Here is a 17,131-nt window from a genome sequence, read left to right as displayed (position 1 = left end):
TCACAAAAGGTTGTTAAATCTGAACAGAAACACAGAAGATTCAGGATAAACCCCAAATCCAGCGTAGAGGGGTTCAGTGAATGTGCTGTTGAATGTGTGTATGTGTGTGAGTGTGTGTGTGTCAGAGACACTGTAGAAGGACAGAGAGCCGGCCGACTCATCTACATACACTCCTACTCTATTAGAGCGGGCTGAAGGACCAATTACATCAGTGCTGTTATTATTGTACCAGACAGTATAATTAATATCAGAACAATACATACTCCAGGACTTTTCATTGAGTCCAAACCAGCATTCAATCCCACCTTTCCTGCTGATTTCTTTATATGTCACTGCTACATGACCTGAGCCTTCCCATTCAACCTCCCAGTAACAGCGTCCAGTCAGACTCTCTTTACACATAACCTGCTCCTGTTGTGCAAATCTGTCTGGATGATCAGGATACGGCTGATGATCTTTCACACATGTTGTTTTTTTGTAGTCTTCAGACAGGACGAGTTGAGTGTGTGCTGTGATTGGATCCAGTGTGAGATCAGAGGCATCTGAACACAAGAAGAGTGATAAAAATCATCTATGGTACCGTTAAATATACACAGCAAAATCCCCAGTGTTAATTTAACACTCTGAGTGTGGACTCATATAAACACTGAAGCAGTGTTAAAAGTAACACTGAAGCAGAGTTGAAGTTAATGAGATAATTAAGAAGTTAATTGAGTTATGATTGACCATTATTGAAGACACCTGATGTTAACAAGCAGAATCACCAAACGAGAAAATCACAATTTGTGTGTCACCATTATAGTGGTCAGTGTTTGCTTTAGTTGGGATCTTGACCCTTCAGTTATTAACTTTAGACTTTGTGGGGCTGTGGTAACAGAATTATAACATACATACAGACCAGAGCAAAGGCAATCGTGTGTGTGCTATTGATTGTGATTTGAGCTAATTGTCATGGAGTGACCTGAATGCCTGAGTTCAGGTTTCTTTACTATATACATAAATTAAGTGAAAAAAAAGTAAGCAATCCAGCATTTTTGGCATATTATGACATGTTTTTAAAAGTTAGTTCTAGATAAAAAAAAAAGTATTTAGTTTAGACACACACATCAAGAATCAGCGTGAGCATCACAACAATGGTAACCATCAAAAAAGCATGTTGTAGCCAATAAAAACACATCCATGGCTCCCATCATGCATTGCGGCATGAATAAATTATGATATGAACTGTCTTTTTAACTTTTTATTCTAACTATATTTCATTTTTGCTCTTTTTATGTGAATTTTTAGTATCTAGTTTTGTGATTTTCAGAGTAGATCGGTTTATCTGAAAATGCTGTTTGTCACCGTTGTTGAGATTCATATGCTGATTCTTGTTATCTTTGTGTGCCTAAAATCAAAAATTTTTATTAAAAAAAAAGAATAGATCAGAATGACTTGCAAAAGATGCCTACAAAACAGCCAGTATAGAGAATACAGACTCTTTCATTGTGGAATCAAAGCTGTTACAATCAATAATGGAAGTTTTACTTAGAGAAAAGAGTTTAAATGAGTTCAGTAATTCAAGTCAAACAACGATTACATTAAAACATAATCATCATCCCCCAATGACTTTTGCTCTTGGCTTGCCAAACACATTTAAAAAGTAAAGAGTCACAAGCCAAGATCCCAACTAAAGCAAACACTGACCACTATAATGGTGACACACAAATTGTGATTTTCTGGGTTGGTGATTCTGCTTGTTAACATCAGGTGTCTTCAATAATGGTCAATCATAACTCAATTAATTTCTTAATTATCTCATTAATTTCAACTTTACTTCGGTGTTACTTTTAACACTGCTTCAGTGTTTATATGTGTCCACACTAGAGTGTTAAATTAACACTGGGGATTTTGCTGTGTACACAGGTGTGTCATGTGTTTTCAAGAGAAAGAGAGAGAGAGAGAGAGAGAGAGAGAGAGAGAGCGAGAGCGAGAGCGAGAGAGAGAGGACCTACATTTTCTCAGTCCTGGTTTGATTCTGAAATGTCCTCCACGGTCCAAACTAACAGAGACAAAGAAAGACATACAAACAAAAAAGATTTTATATGAAGTAAGATTGTTAAAACTACAAATTAAATTAGATTTGTAACTTTTTTGTTATCATTTCTCTCCCTCGTGTTGTTCCAGCCCCTCCAGACCCATCAGATTCATCATCAGATTCACAACACAAATAAAAGATATTTTTAAAGAAACCAGAGATATTTCTGTCCATTGTTTCAAGGTCCAAAAAGGACATAAAGGCATTATAAAAGTAATTCATACCATTTAAACGGTTTAATCCAAGCCTCATGAAAAGACACAATCACTTTACATGATGAATAAATGTAATTTAGGTTGATTCAAATGTTATCTTATGAACATTTGATCAAAACACACATAATGTGAGTAGTGTGCATGAAATATAGTAAACACATAGTCTGCCTGTGTGTGCTTTTTGATTTAATTAAATGTATTGAAGTTTGTTATCCTGTATATTTAAGATCCTGTTTTTACTGTGTTGGTCTGTCAGTAGTTAGATGTAAAAGTTTGTGTTCCTGCCATGCATATTCCTTGGTTCCTGATGGTTTAGTTTATTAAATCATCCTGCACTTAAATCCTTGTCGCACTTTCCTTCATGGGTCCCTTAAGACTTCTCTAAGCAAGCTGCAAAAATTCCCTCTTAGGTAACCCAGATAACTGCCCCACATACTTGAGAATCTCCAGTTTATAGTGTGGATCCTCCAGTTTGTGTTTCAGCAGCTGTACTCCTGATAGTCCTGGGTGATTGTAGCTCAGATCCAGCTCTCTCAGGTGTAAGGGGTTTGAACTCAGAGCTGAAGACAAATAACCACAGCCTTCCTCTGTCACCATACAGCCAGACAACCTACAGTAACACACACACACACAATCAGATCAACTACAGACACACACATCAACATTACGACTGGCTGTCTGTACATCATCTCGTATGTTCGTAATACCTCAGTATCTCCAGTTGACAGTTTGCACTCTTTAGACCATCAGAGACCAGCTTCACTCCTAAATCCTGCAGGTCATTGTTACTCAGATCCAGCTCTCTCAGGACACAGTTTGAGGATTGTAGGGCTGATGCCACAATGGTACAGGACTGAGCAGTGACATTGCAGCAAGCAAGACTAAAAGAGAGCAGAACACATGATAACTAATATCAGCTAATTTTTTTTTAAATTCAAATGAAATGATTGAGACATGAGAAAACACTTACAGGGCTTTTCTGCAGTTGGTCACAGCTGGTATCAGTCTTCTTCTGCCCTCATCTGATGTGTTGTATTTCATGAGGTCCAGTACATCCAGTGGCTCCTCTGAAATCTGAAGCATGTAGGCGATTGTTGAGCAGTGAGCAGGAGAGAGTTTCTTCTCTGAGTGTTTGTCTGATTTCACAAACTCCTGAATCTCTGTGGACAGAGTCTGATCTTTCACTTCCAGCAGACAGAGGAAAAGATTGATGGATCTTTCAGTGGAGAGTCCATGTCCATCTTTGATCTTCTCTTTAATGTACTGTGTGGTTCTCCTGATGCTCTCTGAGCTGTTCTCTGTGTGTGTCAGTAGATCCTGTAAGAGTCTCTGATTGGACTCCAGTGAGACACCCAGCAGGAACCGCAGGAACAGATCCAGACGTCCATTCTCACTCTCAAGAGCCTTATTTACTGCATCTCTATGCAGATTGTGCATCAGATCACAAAACTGTAATGTATCAATATGCGTCATTACATAATAGTAAAACACATAGAAAGCAGCGAGAAACTCCTGAACACTCAGATGAATGAAGCTGTAGACTTTCCTCTGATGAATCACAGATTCCTCCTTAAAGATCTCAGTGCAAATCCCAGAATACACTGAGGCATCAGTGACGTCTATCCCGCTCTCAATCAGGTCCTCCTCATAGAACATCACATTACCCTTCATCAGCTGTTTGAAAGCCACTTCAGCCAGTTTCACAATCACTTCTCTGTTGGACGGCAGGAGTTTCTCTGGATCTCTCTCTTCATACTTCTGCTTCCTCGTGTTGATCTGAATCAGCAGGAAGTGGATGTACATTTCAGTCAGAGTTTGAGGGATTTCTGCTCTCAGATCTTCTTCCAGGAGCTTCTGAAGCACAGTGGATGAGATCCAGCAGAAGATGGGGATGTGGCACATGATGTGGAGGCTTCTTGCTCTTCTGATGTGTGAGATGATTCTGCTGGCTTGATGCTGGTCACTGATTCTCTTCCTGAAATATTCCTCCTTCTGAGGCTCAGTGAATCCCTGAATTTCTGTCAGACGTTGGATGTATTTGGAGGGGATCTGATTGGCTGCTGCTGGTCTGGAGGTGATCCAGATGAGAGCAGAGGGAAGCAGCTCTCCTCTGATGAGCTTTGACATCAACACAGCCACTGATGAAGTCTCAGTCACATCACAAACTTTCTGAGCGTCTGAAAACATCAGTGTGATTCTGCTTTCATCCAGACCATCAAAGATGAACACAACTTTACACTCCTCATACATCTGTGAGTCCAGATCTTGTAGTTCAGTATGAAAGTCCAGCAGAAGTCTGTGAAGACTGTACTGATGATCTCGGATCAAATTCAGCTCTCGAAATGGAAGCACAAACATGAAATCTACATCCTGATTGGCTTTTCCCTCGGCCCAGTCCAGAATGAACTTCTGGACAGAGACGGTTTTCCCAATTCCAGCGATGCCTTTAGTAAAAACAGTCTTGATCTGCTCTTTCTCCTCACATCCTGGTTCAGTGGAGGCTTTAAAGATGTCCTTGCAGTAGATTGGAGTGTCTTGTGAGTGTTTTGTTCTGGCAGTTTTCTCCATCTGTAAAACCTCATGTTCTTCATTCACTCCTTCTCTCTCTCCCTCTATGATGTAGAGCTGTGCGTAGATCCTGTTCAGGAGGCTTTCATTCTCTTGGAGTTTCATTCCCTCAAATAATCTCTCATACTTGTTCTTCATGCTGGTTTTATGCTGGTCTTTGACTCTCTGCAGGTCTCCAGTCTCCAGTGTGTGTGTCTGATGGACTGCTTCAGTTTTGTCCTCCAAGATGTGGGTCTGATAGTGGGATGTTGAGGACGCCACAGATCTGATCACAACATACAAAAGACACCAACAAACATCAACAAAATTTAAGTCTAAAAAAATTTCATACAGCATTATAATTTAGAGAAAGTCAAAGCAATTTCAATTTAAAGGTTGAGAAAGACTGGAACGGCCTAATATGCATGGGGTAGATCATTCCACAGTTTCTGACCCACCGTAATGGAATGATCAGATATCCAAATTAAAAGCAGAACAAAATTAAAAGTAATCTATAATTTGTAATCATCTGAAATTGGAGTCACATTAAGCACAGAGCAGGCTAAAAGTTAAACAATTTGTTTGCAGGGAAGTTGTGGCCTAGTGGTTAGAGAGTTTGACTCCTAACCCTAGGGTTGTGGGTTTGAATCTTGGGCCGGCAATACCACGACTTAGATGCCCTGGAGTGTGTGTGTGTGTGTGTGTGTGCACTTTGGATGGGTTAAATGCAGAGCATGGATTCTGAGTATGGGTCACCATACTTGGCTGTATGTCACGTCACTTTCATTTAAAGTAAAATGGATACTGAATATTTTCACCCATTCCATTGGATTCGGTCCCTGGGCCATTGGGTGATCTTTACAATGGTCTATACATCTCTTGTGTACTTAAGTAACCTACCAGCCTTTTTAAATACTTAAACAGTTATGAATAATTTATTTAATTCTTGCATTTCACAAAGGATGCAACTAGATGCACAATTATTTAATGCCAAATAAGGACAGGCTCCCACAGCTCTAAGTTCTTCTCAATGCTTTTTTTCTTCACTGTCTAAACATTTACAGTAGGTCCTGTTTACACTGGGTATTATTATGCATTTTTGTTCATCAGATTCAAATGGGATATTGTTAAATACAGATGCAAACTAGGTTTTGAGCAGGGCTCCGAACCGGTTCAAGGAACGAAAACTAAAACCAGAAACGAACAAAAAATTCACAGGAACAAAAACAGAAACGAAAACGAAATAAATTTTAATCATTCGGAACAGAAACGCTTATTTGAAATTACCATTAAGCAGTTAATAACGTTATTTTATCGTTCAGTTTTAGATTTTAATTAGACAGTGACAAATCACAATAGAATAGTTGAGCATGTGACGATAACGCATCAAGCGTGAGTAAAAAAGCCGCACAGCAGTCATAAGCAGTCCATTTCTCCCGATTAGATTTGTCTTTAACCACAAAGTTGGCTACCCATCAAATTTTCAGAGGTATGTTTAAATAAAACATGCTTAGAAATGTTAAAATTAGCTTTACGTAGTAATGAAAACTGTTTTTGTTTCTTTTCTGTAATTAATTTGAGCAAATTTTCAGAACGTAGAAAAAAGTCCAAATTGGCCTATTAACTTATACCACTGTCAATGACTTTTTTAGATGGGTCGCCACCAAGACAATCCTTTTCGTCAGTATTTCTCCTATGACAAATAGGTTAACAAGTCTGTCTGCAATATTGAGGGATGCGGGGCAGAAATAGCCCGGAATCACGGACATGTGTTGCGCAGTGTGAGGTGCTCGGCTCATACCCTGCAGTCAGCAGTTGATGACGCATTAAAAGTGCAACGGTCATCCAATTTGATTTCTAAAGCGAGAAGAGTTGCAAAAACGTTGCGCACACAAAACGTTGTCACTCTTCTTAAAGGCCATGTTGCAGGTTAACCACCACTTTCGATTAATGGGTGCATAAATCACTCAAGATATGTATATCATGTTTAAAATGTCTCAAAAATAGTCTTAAAGACCTATTTTTTAAGTTTTTGGTATTAACGGTTTTTTTATGCAACTCGGCGATGACGTCACGTTGGGGAGAAGTCGAGGAAAGGTAGCCTCAGTCTAGTATGATGCTGCATTCCAGGCAACCCGTAACCCGTGTTTTTCCAACCTTAAACCCGTGAAAGTGCACAGGAACGGCGATCAAACTCGTGACTTCCCACCCTTGAACTCGTGTCTCGTACTAGATCGATGTACTCCGAGTTCCGAGGTCACACAGCACGCGAAACAACAATGACAGCCCCTACGGATAATACTGCCTACGGATGCAGTTTATGCAAGTGGCACACGTTGAAAAAACGATTTTAAGTTTGGCGTAACTTGCCTGGAACGGTACAAATTCGTTAGTCGTGGTATGAAATAGTGATTACGAGCTCAAAAACCTGCCTGGAACACAGCATCAGAATTATGGGATTATGGAATTATGGGACTGACTGGGATGAGGAAGAGGTGGCAAGAGCCAACATGTATGATGACCTGCAGCTGTGTAATTTCAAACCTGCCAGACGTGAGAGGGCAAATGAGGAATTGCCAAAAACTGATGTCAGTCAAAGCTAATTAAATGCATGGTCTGAAGAGAATGAGTGGAGAGTTGGTGAAGTGTCCTGGTGAGTTGCTATCGTTTAGCATCACAGCAATGAGCACTGGAGCTAGTCTACGAGCAGCAGTGCACAATAACGACACACACACACACATATATATATTATTATTATTTATTTATTTAATTTTATTTTTTACTGTCATTGAGTAGCACCGAGTGAAAAATCAACGTTTTCTTTATATCTAGTGGCAGTGATCATGATGTTAGTTCAGATAAGTACCGGTAACCTTTGTCATAGTGTCGTAGAACTGGTAAACGTTGTCTTTGTCATTTAGAAATAGAAGGCATCATGCTAGCTATATGGACGTTTCTAAGCGTTTATCTCTTCCTCCGGTGAAAATGTTGTTGCAAACGTAGCCGCGTGTGTGTCGCTGTGTTTGGCAGGTGCTTGTGTGGGTGCTGTCCCATGGAAACTGCGCTGAAAAGCTTGTGCTGTAGGGAAGTGAGTGCGTTTGGGTCGCTGTTGGTCGATATCTATCTATCTGTCTGTTTGTCTATCTATCTATATATGTAGTCTATCTATCTATATATATATCTATGTATTTATCTATAATCTGCGGTATCTGAATACTCTCGTCTACAACTCGTCTCTCTAGTCACTCTCAATGCTCTCAAGGCGGCTTTGGTAAATTCTCTCCCCAACGTGACGTGATGCAATGCATTATGGGGGAAAGGAGACCGCTGTAAGATAGTACCTACTTTTTCGTATTATATTCCGTTATACCCAACAACATAAAATACAATGGATAACAGTTTAAATGTTTATTACCATCAAGCAAATTGCACAAATTCGTAAAAAAATTTACCCTGCAACACGGCCTTTAAGAGAATGGGGCACAAAAGGGCAGTTGTTGACTGTGCAACGCGCTGGCATTCTACACATGATATGCTGGAGCGGCTTTTAGAGCTCTGGAATTTTTGCGAGGACATGTCACCAAATATTAAATAACTGCATTTAGGTGAGAATGAATGGGAGGCAATTTCCAGCTTGGTGTGTGCACTGAAACCAGTGAAAACTTCTACGGAAAACCTCCAATCTGACCAGCTCACAGCAGGTGACTTCTACGGTGTTTGGCTTCAGTGTGTACTGTGTACCGACAGAGTTGACAATGCCTTTGCAAAATGCTTTGTTCAGTGTCTCAAATCACGACAAACAGCCGTCAGCCATATCACCCTGGAGCCCAAGACCGGTTTCCCACTGAAGCTAAGCAGGGCTGAGCCTGGTCAGTACCTGGATGGGAGACCTCCTGAGAAAACTAGGTTGCTGCTGGAAGAGGTGCTAGTGAGGCCAATAGGGGGTGCTCACCCTGTGGTCTGTGTGGGTCCTAGCGCCCCAGTGTAGTGATGGGGACACTATACTGTCAACAAGCACCGTCCTTTGGATGAGACGTTAAACCGAGGTCCTGACTCTCTGTGGTCATTAAAAATCCCAGGATGTCTTTCGAAAAGAGTAGAGGTGTGACCTTGGCATCCTGGCTAAATTTGCCCATTGGCCTCTGACCATCATGGCCTCCTAACAATCCCCATATCTGCTGATTGGCTTCATCACTCTGTCTCCTCTCCACCAGTAAGCTGGTGTGTGGTGGGCGTTCTGGCGCACTATGGCTGCCGTCGCATCATCCAGGTGGATGCTGTACACTGGTGGTGGATGAGGAGATACCCCCAGACTATGTAAAGCGATTTGAGTGCCTAGAAAAGCGCTATATAAATGTAATGAATTATTATTATTATTATTATTATGTCTTTGACAATGATGCCTCAGCAGCTGCTTTATTTATCGATCCTAGATACAGATTTTTTCTTAACGATCTTCAATCCGAAAGGGCAAAAATTCACTTCGTCGTGCCTGGGTAGCCATTCACAATCTATCTGGCAGAAACACAATGGCACAGCACAGTGTGTTACAATTATCTGATGATGACGACGAGAGCAGCTGTTGATGGCAAAAGAAAAATAACTCACAACAATAAAACCCGCTCATGTTTCAATCTCTTCTGTTTTGGATATGTATTCCAGAGAAGCATGCCTTAAGAGGAGTGAGTGTCTTTTTAAGTACTGGGCAAGTCTTGCTCCGACTAACCCAGATTTGCACAAACTTGCTATGAATGTAATTGCACTACCTGTAATGTAAGTCAGCGTAGAGCATGCATTTTCATGCCTCAAGTACATTCTTTCCCCACTGAGGTCTTCAAGACATTATTTTCATACGTTTAAACAAGCAGTATGGACTTTAGGCCCAAATAGACTTTTACAGTTTGTGCATTTCGTTTAAACCTATCCAAGTAACTCAGGTAGCCCAAACAGCTCAATGTGATTCCCTTATAGACTGGTAATACTTAATTAAATTGTAGAAATTTTGTTGTGGTTTTATTTTACAATGTTATATTGCATTAAATGATCAAGCTTAATTAGCTAACTGAATTTGATTCTGTAATGCAAGGATGTGTTGCGTTGGGTGTTTGCGTTATAGCCTACTTTGAAATTAGCAGTTGACGGTGCATTAAAAGAACAATGGTTATCCAGTTTAATTTTTTTAATTAATGTAATCTCTAAAACAAGTAGTGTTGCAAGAAAGTTATGTACACAGAACGTTTATCACTATTCTGAAAAGAAGACTTTTGATTGTTCAGTACGAATGGTTCTGTAAATTGGGTCAATATTTTCCAGCTGTTTATGCTTAATAATTAATGGAGGTAAATTTCTGTTGTGGTTTTAACCATGTTATGCATTAAATGTTCAAGTTAAACTATCATTTGTTAGCCTACACCGTAAAAAATATTTCGTGAAATATACGGTAAAAAACCGGCAGCTGTGGTTGCCAGCATTATACCTGAAAAATATGGTAACACCGTTTTAGGTTTAACGATAAATTTACAGTTTAATACCATAATTTAACTGATATAAAATTAATATACCAACTTATTGAAGTACTGAAATCTGTTTTGTATCTTTGTAATACACTGGTATCCAACAAAATCAGGTGGTGACAAAGTCAAGTGATGAAACAAAGTCCATCAAAGTCCAACCCTAATAAACATAACAGATAAGAAAAAAATAAGAAGAAACGTAGTTATTTCAAATTTTGAAATGCAACGCAGAGACATCTGGGAACGTCAGATGGGAACGGTTTTTCCCAGGAAATTTTACAGGAAATTACCGTTAAACATTTAATAGGTTTGTACTGTAGCATTTTTACAGTTTTTTACCATTAAAATCACAGTCATTTTTTACAGTGTACTACCGGTTCTGTTCAGAGTGAACCGATTTTTTTTTTTTTTTTTCGTTTTTAAGCCCTGGTTTTGAGTATGTCCACTTTTGACCACTTCAAGAGGTACCCAAAAACACAATTGATCAGATTGGTTTCAGAATGTGTTTGAACTGCCGCAAAAGACCAAGTCCTCTCCATCTACTGATAATGACTGTGCAACAAGTTTTTTAAATTGCACTAGTCAAATGTGTTGCTTTCCTTATATTTTTCAGTCACATCCTTTGATATGTAAGTTTGTGTGTGAACTTATTTTATACTTTAGACTGAAAGATATGAAAATGCTTACAATACATATAGCATTATCTGTTTGCTAACAACAACACAAGAATTAAACACTGATGTAACATTAATGTGTAGTGACCTTTAAACCTCCCACAGTTGTACTGATGAAATTAAAGAGTATCCCGCTAATAGACCAAATAAATAAATCAAATAAATCAGCTAAGAAGTGGTCATAAGAGGACAAGAGAGGCAGACAAATACACCAGATGTGAACAGGAATGTGTTTCTGTTGTCTACTTGTGATCCAATTTACCAAATACATATTGACCCCAGTCTTCAGGAACCACCTCCCAGGATGTTTTAGATTTCAGTCTTGTCTGTCTATTTAACACAGCTGATGAAATGGCTGAGACATGTATAGCATTTTGGGATATGTGTCCCTTGGACTGGAATTAAGAAACATTTAATTTAGGCATTTCTCTTAAGACGATAAGATACCTTTCTGAGACGCTGCTTTGAAACAGTATGTACTGTTTTGTGAAAACAACTATTTTCTTTCTTCTTCTTCTTTTAATTACAAATTCTGTACCTAGATACTGTTTGTCTATCCATTTCTTGTCCCAAATACCAAATAGTGTTGCACTGTGCAGCCTGACTGCATTAGAAATGGTTTTGAATAAAAGCATCTGCTAAATGCATACCTGTAAATGGTTCTCTTATTTTACCTGGGGTCAGAGGTCACTGCTCCATCACTGAAATTATTGGGGTTGTGCATGGACTGATCACTCTTCACTGACACACAGCTGGGTTCTGCACCATACTCTTCTTTCTCCTCCTCTCTCTCCTCGCAGTGACTCATTTTGGAGCTGTGTTCTCCACCTCTTTCTCCTGATTTAAGACCTTTATATGGTAATTATCTTCAACAGGACAAAAAACAAATTTGCAGCAAAACTGGCAAATATACATTTTAACTTTCAGAATCATGAAGTAAAACAGAAATTTGCAGCTTCATTGTCTTTAAAATCTGTATCACCCAGGCTTATACTACAACTTTTTTAGGTCAAACGCCTTCTGCTTGCAGATGGCAAACTGATATCTGATTATCATCTTAAATACTGAATGAATGCATCATATATTTGCCCTCTCCACTGGCCCTTCAGTGTACTTCTCAATCAGAAGTCTGTATCAAGGCCATCTGATTTTGAAGGATCATTGACATCTTGTGGTGAACTTAAAATAGAGTTCTATTATTTTTCCCTCAACAGTTGTCCTCACAAAACGCAATTAATTTCGAACAGAAATTATTAGCAACATCAAAATAACAGCAAAGCAAATGTTTTCTGTTAGTTTAAGCACAAACTAAGAAAAGTAAAACCAAACTTTGTGGCAATAAGACCAAACCAAACATGGTGTGTGTTTACGGTGCATGTCGTCAATGTTGTCTCAACGGGGGTGGCGAGTAGTGGAGGGGGGCTTAGGTAGACTATATTATCGGATATCGCAATATTTTTAAAGGTGATTATCTAGAAAATATTTTTGACATATCGCCCAGCCCTAGTCTGTTGTGTGTTTTTGTTGCTCATTTTGATGACGTGATGACAGAAGCACTGACACTGGTTAAAGAACTGTGGCTTCCCCACTCAAATGTAGATGCAGGGAGTGTTCTCCATGGTGGGTCTGAACAAAACCAAACTTGACATACATCCTTGACATACAGGGCAAGTTCTGCAATCCTACTTTATGTGTACACTATGTACATTGAGTACTGCTGTTCAGATGGATCGTATGTGGTCACATTTCAATTTAGTTTTGATACATTTGTATTTTTGAAATACATAAACCTGTTTGTTTTATTTGGATGAATTTGTACGTTTTTTTATTTTTATTTTTTTTATCAAATTTACCAGTTATCATTTCTATTTGTTCAGGTCAATAATGAACAATAGGTAAAATTGAACTGCTAGCGAAAACATGAGAATTGGGTGCTACAAATATTGGTAACACTTTAGAATACCGTTTCTTACTTACTGCATAACTAATAAGGAATTATTGAAGAACTAACAGGTGATTATTCATTAACACTTAACTCACTACTGTTAACTACTAAGAATGATGTGTTAACTAATCAGTATGTAATATAATTGTATGATTGTGTTAAGTAACAGTTAGCTAATCAATAACTAGTAATGAATTCTGTCATACCTACTGAAGAACTACTATTAATTATCTACTAGTTAGGGTTCAAGAAAAATAACTATGAAGTAACTGATAACGAACAGTTATATGCAAATAATCACTATAATAATCAGGCTGTGGCCCACAAATCAAGTACTTGAGTAAAAGTACAGATACGCCAATAAAATATTACTCAAGTGAAATTATAAGTAGGTCTATTCATTTTCAAAATTACTTGAGTAAAAGGACAAGTACAAAGTACTACTACAGTTGCAACTTACTGTTAAACTTAACTGTTAAAGTCCACTTATTAGCCTATAATGGAAATGAAATTTCGCATTTTTGTTTGCTTCTAAATGTTTAAGTTTTGATTATAAAATTTGTGTTAAATTAGTTTAAATGTGGGCAGTATACATGTTAAAACTGAATAAAATATGAATTATCTGATCATTCTTTATTAATTTCTAAAGTGTTCACTATTATTTTCACTTTAGAATAGGCCTGCTGTTTCAGGTTCAAAATAAGTCCTGCAGAATTATCTGATAATTCTTTAATAATTACTAATGGGTTCCCTATGTTTTCACTTTAGAATACTGTTTCAGGTTCTAAGTAATTCTTGAGGAATTATCTAATAATTCTATATTAATTACTAATGGGTTCCCAATATTTTCACTTTAGAATAGGCCTAATGTTTCAGGTTCAAAATAAGTTCTGCAGAGTTATTTGATAATTCTTTATTATTTACTAATTGGTTACCTGTATTTTCACTTTTCCTCAGGCTTTGCCTTACATAAAGAAATTGAATTAATGGTAATGTGGTATATGCTGATGAGGCACACATACAGTACTGTATATAAAATATAAAAACTAAGGTAATTATCGCAAGCCAATGGAGTCGTGGTGGGGTTCCTACTGGAAGCTGATTCCTTACAAAACACACTCACAAAACAATTCACTACACAGGCAAAACCTCTGTAAAATGTATTTCATTTATTAATATGGCATTTTTATACTACTACAACTGCTAATAACTTGTATATGAAAGGGTCATAATTCAATGAAATTGCATATAACTGTTCATTAGTAGTTACTTCATAGTTATTTTTCTTCAATCCTAACTAGTAGATAATTAATAGTAGTTCTTCAGTAGGTATGACAGAATTCATTAGTTATTGATTAGCTAACTGTTACTTAACACAATCATAACATTGTATTATATACTGATTAATTAACATATCTTCCTTAGTAGTGAGTTAAGTGTTAATGAAAAATTACCAGTTAGTTCTTCAATAATTCCTTATTACTTTTGCAGTAAGTAAGAAACCGTATTCTAAAGTGTTACCCAAATATTTGAATGGCTCCTCCCCTTTGAGTACCCCCTCCCCCAATCTCACTCCAAACGTTTGCTATAGACCAACGCTACTTTTGCGTCATCGAAGGGTAACGCCCCTTTTTGGAGGAAAACAAACGGATTCCCCGATACAGAACTCGCTCCAGGGACCTTTTGTTTTTCATTGTTTCGGATGTGTACAGGCCTGTCAGACACAATTTCAAACAGATACTCTTTAGTCCTAGCCTGCAAATATTTCAAACGAAAAATCAGTTAACAGCCAAGGTAGCGTGCCTAATGAGAGCTAAAGTTAATCACGTAACGTTAGCTGCTAGCAGCTTCGTATTTCTAACTAGTATACAGTAGCTAGTCGACAACAAAACTGTCAATAGCTTAAATCAAGTGAAATATGATCCAAGTAAACCACCGACTCCTCTTGACATGGCCTCATCGTCTAGTTTATCATACTGTGAGTGTGTTAATGACAAAAAAATAGGCTATTAACTTGGTAATTCCACGAGATAATGGTAATGTTAGATGTCTGAATATTTGGCCACTGCGTGGGGTCATTAATCCAGTTTTCGACCATTTCAAAGGGACACCTCTGTCCAGTAGCTTCTTTAAATTCCGCTCACGGTCCTCTGCCGACAAAGAGTGTATGTTTGTGCCATTTTTGCTATCAAGAAACTAGAGCGAGTTCTGTATCAGGGGAATCCGTTTGTTTTCCCCCAAAAAGGGGAGTTACCCTTCGATGATGCAAAAGTAGCGTTGGTCTATAACTTGAGAGCCCTGATATGTTTATCTTAAAAAAAAAAAAAAAAAATAAAAACTATTCGAGATTTTAGAATTAGACTCCTCTGATACGCTTAATTGTTCAACCACCTTAAACGCGGATCTCTGATGGAATCTCAGGACTAATAAATTACTGAGTTACAAAAGATGTAAAGACAATTGTCTACATTTTTAAAAATATCATTAGTTCTCTCTTGATCAATTAAACCAAAAGTCCTGATTCTCCTACTTTTTTAAAACAAAGTTACGCCATGCATTAAATATTTAATCAACTGATCAGTCTTATTAAATGTCAAAAGTGATTTACTTAAGTTTAACCGACGACGTTTCCATTATTTTGGTAACTAAGTTTGCACATCCAGCATGTTCTGTTTGGAAGAAAGCTGAGAAACCTAACTGGCAGATTATTTTCTGTATGGTCTGCATTACTATATAAATAAAGACTTCTGAACTCACCACAGAATATCGTCTTCGGATTTAAACACACAGGGTTAGTTTCGTTTCAGATCTCTTCCGTGTCTGACTTTGGGGCGTGTTCAACTCGACAGTTAGTGCACTGCGAAGTGTACTTCACAGTGTATTCCGCCAGCTAGAGTGAGATCATGAACATGTTCAGCGCGAACTCGAAGAGCACTGCACGCGGCAGTTATGGTACATCGATACATCATTTTCTTTGTAAGTGGAGGGATAAATTACATATCCAACAAACATGAGACGTCTATCCGACCTGCAGATCAAGTCTGAATTGCGTCGGTAGTTAATCAGTATCGCATAAAAATGTATTAATTGTTATATTATATTATATTGCAATCCTGTCTATCAATTTAAAGTAAAAAATTACCGTCAACAACAGACGTTCGTTCGATCGATCAGTTCTGTCATGTTTCTCATTGACACGCCCTCAACTCGGAAACTCGGAGCTTAACGACGTCACTTGGACGTAGATACGAGGTTCAAAATGTGACCGTCGTGCTAAGGATTTTCTTGGACGTCTGGACAACGTGCAAAACAGATTCAGTAAATCGATATAACTTTTTTTTATACATATAAATACAACAAAGCACTCCTTTGATTTCTGGTTTAAATATCACATGTATACTCTTCTGAAACATTTAGGTGTTAAAATAATGGAAAGAACCCGGCTGCAGCCCGCAGATCGAGGCTCCCCATAACTACTCTGATTGGTTCGATCATCTTTCATAGACATACATGATAGGAAAGGTGTGAGTAGTTAGTGTAGGACGGAGTATGTTGATTAAAAAGCTAAAAACGCTGTGCAGTTTTACAAAGCCTTCATGATAATGCACAGAAGAAGAAGAAAAAAACATTAACCTGTAACTTGCCATGTCCCTGAAATGATTGTTTTGTTAAATTAAACTGATCTTTAGGCTGACAGACAAACAACCCACTACATTTAGTAAATTAATTGGATTGAGTATCCACAGTGGGAGGATCAGGTCTTCAGATAAATTATGAATTAAATAATTTTTGAAAAATTGATTATTTCATATCATCATAGTATGAGAAAGGAAATGAAAAGGATGTATCAGTATTGTTTTTATTTATACAGCATGTCCAGACAATTATTGTTACATATAATTATCTGTCATGCAGTTGATAAATAACACTGTAGTAATTTGTCTGCTGTGTGCCATTTTAATATTTATGAAACTTTAATTTTCTTTCCTACATTGCAAAGCATAGACTTTTCCTCCCCTTTATTTCAGGAAAATATGCTGCTCCTCATTATTGTAAAGTGAAGAAATCGAGAAACTTTTATTTCTACCGGCCAGTGATGATTCTGAAATGACATAACTTTAATCTGTTGCTATTGTAATGAACGCAATTTCATGTGCATC

At 37.9% G+C, this 17,131-nt stretch overlaps 1 protein-coding gene across 1 annotated transcript; it reads right to left on the bottom strand.

Moving 5' to 3' along the window:
• On the bottom strand, positions 1-15,857 carry LOC132144286 (NLR family CARD domain-containing protein 3-like). The gene is made up of 7 exons (XM_059555065.1): positions 15,729-15,857; positions 11,701-11,892; positions 3,263-5,125; positions 3,000-3,173; positions 2,729-2,902; positions 1,995-2,041; positions 1-542 (listed from the first exon to the last, which is right to left on the bottom strand). Exons 2-7 carry the CDS (start codon positions 11,832-11,834, stop codon positions 1-3), a joined length of 2,934 nt encoding a protein of 977 aa, XP_059411048.1. The 5' UTR covers positions 11,835-11,892; positions 15,729-15,857.
• Positions 15,858-17,131: the final 1,274 nt, after the last annotated feature.

Source organism: Carassius carassius, chromosome 7 (assembly GCF_963082965.1).
Source record: "Carassius carassius chromosome 7, fCarCar2.1, whole genome shotgun sequence".
NCBI classification, from domain to species: domain Eukaryota; kingdom Metazoa; phylum Chordata; class Actinopteri; order Cypriniformes; family Cyprinidae; genus Carassius; species Carassius carassius.
Note: the sequence above shows the minus strand (reverse complement) of the source record. Positions and strands in the feature narration are given on the sequence as shown.

Coding starts and splice junctions, on each gene's coding strand:
- LOC132144286 (XM_059555065.1), bottom strand. CDS start 11,834: ATGAGTCACTGCGAGGAGAGAGAGGAGGAGAAAGAAGAGTATGGTGCA. Junction 5,126..11,700: donor GCAGTGACCTCTGACCCCAG/GTAAAATAAGAG, acceptor TGTTGTGATCAG/ATCTGTGGCGTCCTCAACAT. Junction 2,903..2,999: donor TGTCAACTGGAGATACTGAG/GTATTACGAACA, acceptor GTGTTACTGTAG/GTTGTCTGGCTGTATGGTGA.